The sequence below is a fragment of the Apaloderma vittatum genome, unplaced genomic scaffold (assembly GCF_000703405.1).
Source record: "Apaloderma vittatum isolate BGI_N311 unplaced genomic scaffold, ASM70340v1 scaffold24371, whole genome shotgun sequence".
Taxonomy (NCBI): Eukaryota; Metazoa; Chordata; class Aves; order Trogoniformes; family Trogonidae; genus Apaloderma; species Apaloderma vittatum.
The window spans coordinates 5,019-17,409 of NW_009701159.1; the positions used below are offsets into that span (position 1 = coordinate 5,019).

Sequence of the window (12,391 nt, forward strand, 5' to 3'; positions counted from 1 at the left end):
GGGAGAGCGTGGGGCACAAGGTGAGATTCCCCCTCCTCAGCCGCCCGGCTGCTCCCTCCGTCACTACTTTTGCTTTCCCCCCAGGTCCTCTCCCGCAGCACCAACAGCAGCCAAGACCGGGCTGGAGAACCAGAACTCTCCCCAGCAAACGTCCTAACGACATTTTTTTTCCCTATTCCAGGCCCCTTGTCCCGTGGCAGCAGGGAACACGACTTCACTGCACCTCTTCCTCAGGAACTTACACAGAGTCGTCCAACGATTACATAAAGACTGGAAGTGAAAAAACACAACAAACAAAACAAAACCCACTTTTTTTCAAGTGAAAAAGACCCCCTATTTGTTGGTTTGGTTTTTTTAAACTATAACGACGCTGTATTTTTCACAGGTTATTTATAATAATTCTTTAAATAAATGTATTTTTGGACTAAATCTGCTGGTATGCATTTTTGTTACTTTGCTGTGTAAGCTGCAAGAAATACACGGGGCTACAGTGACCAGAGCCTGGAGTCCACTGGCACAAGGGGGATTTTTAGGATAACCAGAGACTTTTAGGATAACCAGAGACTTTTAGGATAACCAGATTTTTATGTCATAAGCCCTTTGTGACCCAAGAGTAAAGAGGCTCCAGCAGCAGCACCAGGAATAGCACCAGGGAGCAGAAGTGTCCCATCAAGGGACGCCTCCAGCCCACAACAGACCTGGGTAGTGGTTAAAATCTTTCTAGCAACAGGGGACGGGAGCCTCGCGGGTATTTGGGTGTCTTACCCGATTGCAACTTCCTTTGGCGCAGCGTGGGAGAGCCCTTTGGAAAGTCCCAGGAGCGCGCATCAACTGAGTCACAGCGCTCCGGGGAGCTGCAGACCACAACAAAAGCCAAACCTGTGACCTGCTGCGCGAGATGTCCTCCGGAGGGAGGGACACGCCGCAGTCCCTGCACGTTACGCAGCGAAAGGAAAAGGAGCTGAGCATTTCCAGTCCCTGCGGGTAAATTCACGCCACCTGCACGGCTCGGCCGCAGAGCGGCACAGGCTGGTTTAGCCACCCCTTACCTGGCGCTTCTTCGGACCCAGCCGAGCGCGATGCCCCGCGTCACAAAGCTCTCTGAGAAACACGCACGGAGGTGGAACTAAGAATCGAGGATTTTATTTCATGAACATGCTCCAGGGCCACAATACCGATATATACAGTGTAATGAAGAAAGTTTAATCATAAAACCAAAGAATCATCAGGAAATAAAACAGAGTTAGAAAACCAATAAATAGGAAGACAAATTATACAACCAGACTAGGAGTTTTTCCTATAAACACAGGGCTGGCTAAGCAGAACTGCTGAGAAAGGTGAAAGCTGGACACGTGCAGACAGTGTAGTCAGTGAAAGGCACTAAGGACCATTTTCCCCTCCTCTTAACAAAAGGATGAGGAACAAGTTAAATAGGAAATAATTCATTTACACAAGGTGAAACAACATAAAGCATCAAAAACCTCGATGTTAGGGTCAATGTTCTGGAACGAAGGGATTCTTACAGTAGCAAGACGCGCACACACACTATCTATATTATGGCAATATGATTTTTGATAAATACTACAGAGCACGTACTGACCTGGGATGAGAATGGCTGTATTAAGTTCTTAAAAAAACCCAAACCCAAAGCATACAAAGCAAACCCCTTCCTTACCGGAAGGTGTTATGGACCCGTTAGACATTCATAGATCGTCCGGGGCTGCAGAGAGAGCCTGTGTGGTGGTAAACCTGCAAAGCCAGACTCCCTGGTTTTAAAAAGAAAGTTCCCAAAATTTCAGTAAAACCAGCTAAAAGGTAAGACAAGCTGATAGATCATCATGGCCATGAGAGTTTTCCACTTTAAAATCCTCTTGGTAGAGCAGATAATTTGGTCTCCAAGCCTCTGCAACAGGAGATTTCGACCAGTTTGTTCCAATCTGCCCACCACAAAGGTGTGCAAGCAATTATTTATTGTTTTCTCTGCCCCAAGGCTCATTTACATACGCAGAGTGCTATTGATTTCAGCAGCAGGGCCATAACATTGATTAAATCGTAAAGCATATGCCTTTATCGTTAAGTTTTAAATACTTGAAATGCAGCGTCATGGTTCACCGTGGTATCTAAGCCACTGATGTCTGTCAGGTAAAAGAATTGTCAGTCTTTTTTGAAAGCACAGTTCAGGAGAAGCTACCTTAAAAACTGATCATCCAACAGGCTGGAGCACAACAAGAGGTAACACAAAAAGGGAAATACAACATCTATCCTTGGTTCTGAGAGCTAGCACAGGCCAAAACTATGCGTCTATCTGCTTGGACTGAGGACTGACACAAGGCTTGGGATAAACCAGCATTCAAGTCATTTTCAGTCTGTCTCATCTGATAAGACGTAACACGAGATAACCCAACCCTATCCCAAGCACATTGAAAGCTTGGATCGACAAAAATTCTGAGTATTTACCTCTTCATCAACTTCTCTCTACTCTGAGTACTTCACAAGAACGCTCTGGTCCTCGCCAACGTGGCTACTAGCGAGAACCCAAGACACCTAAGGAGCTGTCGTGTTCTTTCTGTCAGGCTTAAGGAGCAGTCACAGCTTTTTAAGTCTCTCTGTAACATGAAGATCACGTGGATCTTACAGCTAATTACCAGTTACAGCTAATTACCAGCACCCTGGCACGGGAGCTGTTGAGACGCCCGCAGCCACTGCTCCGGCACCAATGTCAAAACACACACAATCCAAAGGAGATGCATTTTCCTCTGTGACACAAAAAGCAACGTATTAAAGTGATACGTGTCTATTAGCAGCATAAATATTGGAGAAAAAGAGCAGCCATCACAAAAAAAGAAATAAAAATGGTTATTAGCAGAGACCAGAATTTTTCCTCACCTCCCCTCATCAGAGCTTAGCCAGAAACTTGAGGTGATGCACAGGAACACAAACAGCATCAGCTATTTCAGGGGATGCTACTGGCCTGGGAAATCTGGGCAATTCCTGCCTGATTTAATACAGGAGGGTCAAATTCATCTCCAGTTTAGAGCACTGGTCCAGCGCCCTCGTACGCCAGGGGTGTGAAAAGGGAGCCAGGGTACTTGCAGTCCCGAGGCTGAAGCCAAGTCCTAGGGTTAGAGCGTTCCCCTTAAACAACCGCTGCTGCTCAGATTAAAAAACAATTCACATACGTTTAAAACACTCCAGCTTGGAAGCAGAAAAAGCAGCCAAAGCGATGCTGCACCACAGCCTTAAAGGAGGAAAGAAAACAAAATATATTTATAATAATAAAAAAGCTTTTTTGCCTTTGCATCAAAGGCCTCAATTCTCCACAGCGCCAGCAGATCCCACACAAAGAGGCAAAAATAAAAGCACGACCTGGACACACTTGTTTTCTGTTGCACTTAAACACGGCGTGATCCCTTCCCCTTCCCTCTGGGTTTTGTAGCTCGGGTTTCCCCAACCCAACCAACTGCTTCCTTTGCACAGCGAACGAAGGAGAAAAGGCCGCTGGGCACATGATACAGGGTGTGAGCAGGTTAAGGACGCTGAGGAATATTTAAATAAAAGAATCGATGCTCTGAAAGGTTTGCAGCAACCACGTTCGCACGCAGATCAGTGCAACAGAGGACAAGGGTGAAAGCTGCCAGTTTCTGTGCAAAGCAGGGCATAAATCAGACTGACCAGCCTCGACATTTTAGGATTTCATCAACTGCTTTGAGCTAACACGTCTAGCACTTAAATACACATCTAGAACCCTTGGTTTCTATACACTTCAACAAGAGTTGCCAACAAGAGTTTCCCTGCACAACACGTTAAACACATAGAATTTCACAACCATCATTAATATACCAGTTTAATATTATGTTAATATAACATACAATATACAGGCAACTAAGGAAAAATACATTATTTTTTCTTTAAAATAAAGTTCCATGCCAGTGAGGCATGGATTTGATAGCCATGTCAAACTGTGCCATCTCTGGAATTCCATATTCTGGCCAAATCTTACACACTCACTGATTTTTACGGCAATTCTGAACAGGTCACACCTACTGCAGCAGAGAGTCAATGACGGCTCCTGGCTTTGCCGAACGTTTTCTGTGTGGAGAGCAGAAAGAAAAAGGAAAAAAAAGAAAAAAAAAACACCACATGCACATCACTATGCGGTCGGGGAAAGGCAGGGTCCAGCCACATTTCAAGTGAGAACGACACAACGTTACTCTTCCACAAGCATTTGTCAAAACCAAACACAAAATAACCAAGAAACCCAGGCTGAAATCTTCCCCCACAGCACATCCCTTTCCAGTAATACCAGCAGAAGTGCCGTCAACGTGTCAGATGTTAAACACACCACAGAATGCAATAAAATAAAGCAGTTGGAATACTGGGAATGCAACAGAAGGGCATCAGAAAAATCCTCACTTAAGTCTTTCTGGACAAGATTTTACTGTAGTAAAGAGATTTCAGCTTGGTTCTGTCACACTCGGCACCAGTAAACTTCACACGGGCAAAATTTTAGCATTTTGACTTCTCATTAAGCAAAGGTTTGAAGACTTAAGGTAAGCTTGCATGCACAAACTTCTAAGCCTTCCCCTGGGCAAATCCCCCATTACATAAAGACACTCCAAAGTTCTTCACCTTCTACCCGTCTTGGGCCTGGATCTTCCTTTTGAAGTCCTCGGCCTCTCCAGCTTCATCAGGGATTGCCTCAGGCTTTCTTCAGTGTAAGCTAAGTAAACATGGGAAAGGTCCACTTCAAAGGGCTAAAAAAAAAAAAAAAAAAAAAGAACACAAAACAAAACCCACAAAACCAAAAACATCAGCATCATTTTATACACTGATCAACAGCGCTTCTGTAACACTAGAAAGACTCATCTCCCAAAAAAGAGACTTTGACCTACGCGGTTCGGGTGCTTATAAAGAGTCACTCACATCTTTTTCTTTTTTATCCAGGACGGGTGTCTGTTTCCTCATGTTGTTTCCTGTATATGCAACACATTTCTTAAAGAAAGAAAGGCCTGTTAGTAGAGTCTACTGCCCACAGTAAAACTGGCTTTATCAGTTTGCTTCTGGGCTCAGTTAAACTCCCCAGAAGGCTCATGCTTACCAGCTGCCACTCCCCGATGTCTTCGTTCCAGTGAACGTAGTTTTCTATCATTTCCTAGGAAGAAATCAGAACAGTAATTGCTACAGACTTGCTCCATCTACCCTCCAGGTGCATTTCCCAGAATGTACATCACTAAAGGTCTGGACAAGCTGCTTAAGAACGGTCTTGAGGATTTCAGGTTGGTTTTATCAGGACAGTCACATCATGCTCAGACACCCCTCTTTACACTCTGAAGAGAAAAATCTCACTCCCAAACAGTATGTGTGGGAGTTCTCACTAAAGCACGGGTTTCCCATAAACACACACAAATATGGGGGGAAAAAAAAAAGGTGAGGGGAAATAGCTTTTGTATTTTCTATTAAACAGCATGCAGGATATTTAGAGCTCACCATGACTTTTCTGGAGATTGAGATCAGAAAGAAAACAAGTGCCAAGTTGTAAGTTCAGTCTTACTACTTGATATTACTATCAGATGTTAGCAAGCACAACTTCAAGGACAGTGAGGGGGGAAGCAGCTTTGAACAGGCCCAGAGCATGGGCACACAGTGAACACACCAGCTAAATACATGGTGAATATGATTTTTCTTTTTAAAACTATTAGGAAAATATGCCAGAAGAGAACAGAGAATAGTATATCCCTCTGCTTCCAAACCCCAACATGTCATACACTGCTGCCCTACGACAGATTGCATAACCACAGAACTGGAGCCAAAGCTATCAAAACTTCTGAGAAATCCAACCCAGCCAGTCTGCATTCGTTCTTCACCTCATTGCGGTGGTTTTGGAGCCAAACGCACCCACTGACTCTGATCTTCCAACTGGTCTTCAAGCAGGAGTCAACCAGGGTACAAGAGTCACTTGACAAGAACACCTTTTCCTACTTTAACGTCGCATCTCTGACAACCCAGAGAAGGGCACAGGCACATGAACACGGCCAAGCTGGGCTGCGCCCTGGCACGCCGACTCCTCTGGGCCACAGCTGCCAGAGAGGTGACCACCAGTCCACAGGGAACACCTCACCAAGACCAAAGAAACCATCCCCTTCCGCTTGTGGGCCTGCTGGTTCAAACAAAAGCCAGAGGATTGAGTGTGCACAAGCTCATGTCCTAGGCTTTACCTGGTAGTCCTGAGGAATGAAGTTGTCTATGATGAGCATCTGAAGACGAAGTTCCCTGCTCAGCTGCCGGATGTTCTCCAGTAATCCTTCAATCTCTCTCTGGTGCTCTTGTTGCAGATCTGCCATCTGAAGACAAACGAGGCATTTGAGAGGCATCAGAGCTAGCTTAAGACATGGGTAACAGCCTACAAGGGAATAGACTTCTGCCTATACAAGTGTTTTTAGGAAATAAAAGCAAAACTCAGGTTGTAAGTACTAGAATATTTATCGCTGAAGAATAAACCTTCTGAAATGTTCCAGCTCAGAGATGGCTGAAAGTAGCATTAAGTTCTCAGTTTCATAAAAATGAAACTGGCCTTCTGCCAATCCAAGCTCTGCACCAGCTACGAGCAGATGAAGAGCACGCAGACAAGTTAGATCTCTGGCAAGATTTCAAGGGGAAAAAAAAAATAAATAAAAATCGCTGATCCCAAAGACAAATGCATTTTTCATGAAACACAGACTCGAGATACCAGCCAAAGGATATGTTGATCCAGTGACTGAGGAAGAGATGAGGGCAGCAGGCAGGAAGGACAAGCAGCTTAGAGGAGCATTTGGGGTTCTGCAGAGCAGGAGATTGGGCTGTTAGGAAAACACTTTTATTTTGCTTCAGAAATAACTAGTGTTTTTCCTAGAAGTTCTGAGTATCTCAGAGTTTCAGATCTTACCTCTCTGAGCCCGGCTCTACAGTGTGCCCCTGTGCAGCTCTGACACCAGACTTAATTAGATCTTTCCGAATTACATGAGCCAAACAACGAGCAGAGACGTTTCTAAGCACATGGCCCTCTCCCACCATTACAAAGCCAACATCTTACCGTTCTCAGCCCTAGCGACACGAACACAGGCTGAGGACTTCAGACACTAACCTCTGATTTTGCAGCCATAAGCATGGTCCAAACTTTCTTCAGCTTCTTGGTTTTCCCCTGCGCTTCTTCCTGGAGGCTGGTGTACTTCTCCTCGATGTCCAGGCGCTCTTGCTGCGTGCAACATTTAGCACAGACATCCACAGGTTAACATAATCAAAGAAACTATCTGCAACTGTACAAACGAGAGGAGAAACCACTTGTACAAAACAAAGCACTTGCCTGGCTTAGCCAGGCTGGCTCACATCTGTGGAGATGGGGGTCTCAGCAGTGGCTTCTGCTGTGCTGTCAGCGTACGGCCACGGTTCACCCACGTGCGCAACCCAAGGCACCCGACACAGCATGTCCCGTCACGGCCACTTTCACACAGCTACAGCTATAACCCACCTCCTTCTCCTCAAGCTCCTTGCGAAGCTGCTCCGCTCTCTTCCTTCGTTCTTCCAGTTCCATATTGGATTCTTCAAGAAGCTTCTCCTGCTCCTCTGCTTTTGCCAGCAAGTCCACTCCTCCGACAATCACCTTCTTCTCCAGGGCTGACAGTTTCTCCAAGAGGGACTGGTGCTCTTGTCTAGAGAGACAGGCGAGTGTAAAACTTCCCATCCCACAGCGCTCACAAAGCAGCAGGTCCAGCTCGGTTTTACAGCCCAGGCAGCATTTGCAGGGCTGGAAAAACTTGTCCTGCTGCCAAGGGTTTATGTGGGGGCGAGACAGCGCAAGCGAATGCAGGGAGTTCCCTGAGCTCCAGCTCCCAGGGCTTTCTCATGAGCAAAACCAGGTCAGGAGAGGAGCCTCGTCTGCTGCAGGTCCCCTCCGTGAGGGACAGTGAGGCACCAGCAATATCGCCCAGCTTCCCATTAGGGCAGTAACGCTGCTCATCGCTGCTCTCCAGGGTTTGGAGGATTCATTTATGGTTTTAGGCTAGCTTGCACAGCTAGATAAAGTTAAAAGAAGAAAGAAGCAGCAGCAGACGAAGCCTGCCTCTTCTGTCTGCTCTAACCTCCGAAAGCAGAGAAAGCAACTCTTTCGTTTTGATGATAGCGAGAGCTGATGTTCAGTTTATGCAAAGTTTGACGGGCACCTCGCCACGCATCTCCAGACATCCACAACTGACTTGGAGATTAAGGAAGGAAAAACCCACATGACCACACAGACTCCCCAGAGGAGGGAACTCACTGAGCCTTAAGCAAGTCTTTTTCCCTCTTCTCCAGTTCAGCTCTGGCTTTATTTCTTTCTTCTTCTTCCATATCAAGCTTAGTTTCAAGGGCTTTTCTCTCCTCTTCAATCTTGGCCTGCATCTCTACCATCTTATCAGGGGAAACTTTCTTTTTGCCTTTGGAACAGATAGGAAAAACAAATTAATTCACAGAAAAACAAGACAGTCTCTGTATCACGGCATTTTTTTTAAGTTCAGATTCAATACTTGCATTTAACAAAAAGTAACTTAATTAGATGTCAGCTCCAAGCTGGGCACAACTTAGACTTTCAAAACCCATTTTAATATTGACCAGCTGTCACCAGTTCCTACAGAGAAGGAACACTACGTCAGTAACGCTAAACAGAAACAGAAAAGAGAACACCTGGAGAAGAAACAGCGCCTAAAGAGAAGTCCGAGCTGGAAACTTGGATCTTTTAACTACATAGATTAGGCCAAAGGAAGGAAAAGAGAAGACTGCCTTGACTGACAGCTAGCAGAGCTAAGCTACCAAGAGTTACGCACTCAAATTTCAGATTAGCTTCCCCACCACAGCCCTTGTTCATCACCCTCCTTACAGGCTTACCTACTGTAAAGTGAGCACACACAGATTTTAAGGCGGCACTACCACAAAAATGCAGACACTAGAGAAATTCGGCCCTATGAAAAACAAAAAACCCAAATTTTGGACAGTATTTCATCTATGTAACAGCAAATGCCCACAGGTTCGGAAGCTCTCGGGTTTGCTGCAACTTGCCAACTGTGTCTTTACAACATAACTACTAATGGAGCAACCCAGGCAGGGAAGTCACCGGAGCAACTCATGGAAACTATCAGCCTGAAGGGCTGGTCCCAAACACCCATGATTTTGAAACAAAGCATGATGCTGCTGCTCTTGGAAGTCACTCTGCAAATCTGGAGTTGTAAGCCCAAAGTGTCTAGGGCAGGTGACCATGGAGAATGGAAGAGTCCATCCTACAAGCATTTTCTCAAATCCACGAGTCTCCAAGTCCTAAATCTCCCTTTATCCACTACAAGCAACTCCAGACATGAAAAAAAACACAACCAAACCACCCCACAAAAAACCAAAACACAGAATCCAGATGTCCAGAAACTAACAGAAGCCACCAACTGCCACGGGACTGTTTTTCACAGTGGCTTAGTGCACGTGGTCAGCGTGTGCTCAAGGAAGTTGCTCAGTAACAGGCTTCCCTTCCCTCCAGCCTTCACAGCATTAAGCTTTATTTGTAGACAGACATATCACAGAATCTTTCAGAGAGACCTTGGGATCAGAAAGCCCCTTGGGATCATCGAGTCCAACCATGAACCCTACCCCACACAGCTCAGCCCTAAACCTCCCCATGTGTTGCTTGATCTAGTCGAGAGGTGGCGTCCCTGGCGGCAGGGAGGCTGGATTAAAATGATCTCCAAGGTCCCTTCCAGCTTAGGCCGTTCTATGATTCTAAACCATCTCCCCCAACCCCACCTCAACGACCTTTTAACACCTCCAGGGGTGGGGACTCAACCCCCTCCCTGGGCAGCCTGTGCCAGTGTCTGACTACTCTTGCTGGTAAAATATTTTCCTAATGCCCAGTGTGACCCTGCCCTGGTGCAGTTTGCAGCCGTTCCCTCTGGTTCTGTCGCTCATTACTTATGAGAAGAGCCCAGCCCCAACCTCTCCACACCGTCCTGTCAGGCAGTTGCAGAGTGAGGAGGGCTCCCCTCAGCCTCCTCTGCTCCAAACTCAACAGCCTCAGCTCCTGTAGTCGCTCTTCAGGAGGTTCCTTCTCCAGGCCCTTCCCCAGCTCTGTCACCCTCCCCTGCACTCGCTCCAGCCCCTCGAGATCTCTCTTGCGCTGAGGTGCCCAGAACTGGACAAGGTTTTGTTCACACACACAGGAGAATTAATTAGTTTCATGGCAAGGTAAGGACTTCAGCACTAGAGCAAACAATGTTTTAGTTCCCATCCGCTAAACAGATAATAAGCACTTATTTCTGGATTTTTCGTGGAAATAAAAAAAATATCTCTCTAATTAGTCTTCGAGTAAGCAGCTTTCTGAAAGTGCTATATAGAGCTCATCATATAAGAAGAGATAAACCAGATTAAGGCTTCCCACTGTTAGTGCACATCCACATACGTTCTCAGTTTAGGAGAAAAAGGTGAACTAAACCAAGTTGTGAGGCCCTCTCACAAGTTCTGCAACTGGATTACAAGGGGGTGGAAATCGATGACACCAACCTGCTTGGTCTTGGATTAAGAGGAAGTAGAAAGCAAATCGCAGAGAGGCAGCATATGCATAAAAAGAGGAGGAAAGAAAATATATTATTGCTTTGATCATTTTGGACAAAGATCATCAGCATCAGAACAAACATTCGTTCTCTACGCAAGTTTTTAGAGTAGAAAACACAGGGTAATCTTCACTAAAAGACCTCCATTAGAGCAAACATTAATGCATCGTGATTTTACGCTAAAGCAGAAAAAGTTTCTGTATTTCAGAGTGCTTTGCATATCCAGGAGAATGTGCAGCTCACTCTTGCATTCCTCTGCCCGTTCAATGCAATGCAGAATCTAAATGTATCGTTATAAGCCTGCCGCAAAGATCATGCCCTAAGAAACACTTGAAGAGGGTAGATTTCTTCTTCAAAAAGAGGCATAATGCTTCCCCCCACCCCAGGTCCGTTATATTACCTGTAAAATAACAGCATACGGAAGATTCGGTCTAAAGTTTTAACCACGTTTCCGAGCCAATTCTTTGCAAGGTACATGACAGTTGCATATAGGGACTCTCAGCACAAGATCTCTCCATTTAATCACATGGGGTATTAGTAGGTTAATTTGCAGTAAGTGATGCTTCCATAGAGGTATAGAGCCAGTTGGGGTTATTCAAGCAAGTGCAGCAGAAAAGGCAGGACGGGAAAGGGAGAATGAAGGACACCACATGCAAGAGGGTCACGCTTGAGGACAGTTAATATCCCAAACCACACGGAGCCGCTCCTGATCACCAAAAGCTCAGCGCACCTTCCACAGCAGAGCTGTCTCCAAACTTGCAGGTGGACTCGTCCACCTACCGGGACGTCAGCAGTTTGCTATTAACTGTCCTCGTCCAGACAGAACACTCAGGTTTCAAGCAAGCTTTGAAATAGCAAGTTTGAAGCAAGCAGATTTCCAAGCCCACCAAAGGTTTCCCTTTGGTTGTGACCCTTCTCAACCTGCCACCACGCCCCCTCTGAGCTCCTTCTTCCCATTAAGGTAACTGTTATAAATATGTGATTGAAGCGTAACTATAGGGGGATACTTTGCAGGTTCTCCACACGGGAAAGAGAGCACACCGCATCTATACAGGAGAACCACAACAGTTTGTGCAGTCCCTACAAGCCAAGTCCTGAGCTGTGATTTATTACTTCAGTCATTGCTAACTGACTGCCGGGTTCTTAAGGGGAGTCCCCTCTCTCACCAGGAGCAGACCAGACTTTCCTCACCGCCAGATCAAAATCTCGATCCTTTGTTCCTCTGAACTAAGTCCCACAGTGACTGAGAACGTCAAGGAGCAGTTAAAACAACCCCAGTCACCACCGAGGACTTGGTTTGGGTTTGTTGTTCCTTTTTTTTTTTTTAAGCATCTACCAAAAGAAAGCCAATCAACCGAGCAGCACCATGTTTTCCTTGCCTTGTGTCATCTGATCGTTGACTGCTCCATTCATCTTCTCCAAAGCTAATTTTGAGGAGGCAGAGCCCAATATAACACAGCACAACCTATTTCACCTGCCTAACCGGACTTTTCATCAACTTGCATTGCAGCAACTCCCATTAAAAAAAAAAAAAGCTCAGACTCTTTCCTGGTATTTTAGAGGGGGTGTTTAACACGGGAGCTGCAAACTGCTTTCCTAGTCTAGGATTTTCCCAATTGTCTTTCAATCTTGTTCAAACAGCATCCTCAATTGCTTCCTGGTCTCTCACATCCCTGGCTAACAATGTGCACAGCAAACAACTGTTTCAAGCACGGAAGCAGCAAAGGAAAGGCATGCTTTAGCAGAGTTAAAAGCTCAGGTTTATTCTTTCCAACGGACAGAGCAGGGAAAGA

At 45.7% G+C, this 12,391-nt stretch overlaps 1 protein-coding gene across 1 annotated transcript in view; it reads right to left on the reverse strand.

Annotated features, from left to right (window-relative positions):
• Positions 1-3,642: 3,642 nt before the first annotated feature.
• The window catches only part of KIF3A (kinesin family member 3A), a gene marked incomplete at its 5' end in the record, with an annotated part of 17,073 nt that continues 8,324 nt past the window's right edge, over positions 3,643-12,391 (reverse strand). The window contains 9 exons of the mRNA XM_009879062.1: positions 3,643-4,089; positions 4,630-4,754; positions 4,924-4,992; positions 5,099-5,152; positions 6,216-6,341; positions 7,121-7,231; positions 7,505-7,685; positions 8,291-8,447; positions 10,549-10,557. Of these exons, the coding sequence (XP_009877364.1) occupies positions 4,041-4,089; positions 4,630-4,754; positions 4,924-4,992; positions 5,099-5,152; positions 6,216-6,341; positions 7,121-7,231; positions 7,505-7,685; positions 8,291-8,447; positions 10,549-10,557 (881 nt within the window). The remainder of the gene's footprint in view (positions 4,090-4,629; positions 4,755-4,923; positions 4,993-5,098; positions 5,153-6,215; positions 6,342-7,120; positions 7,232-7,504; positions 7,686-8,290; positions 8,448-10,548; positions 10,558-12,391) is intronic.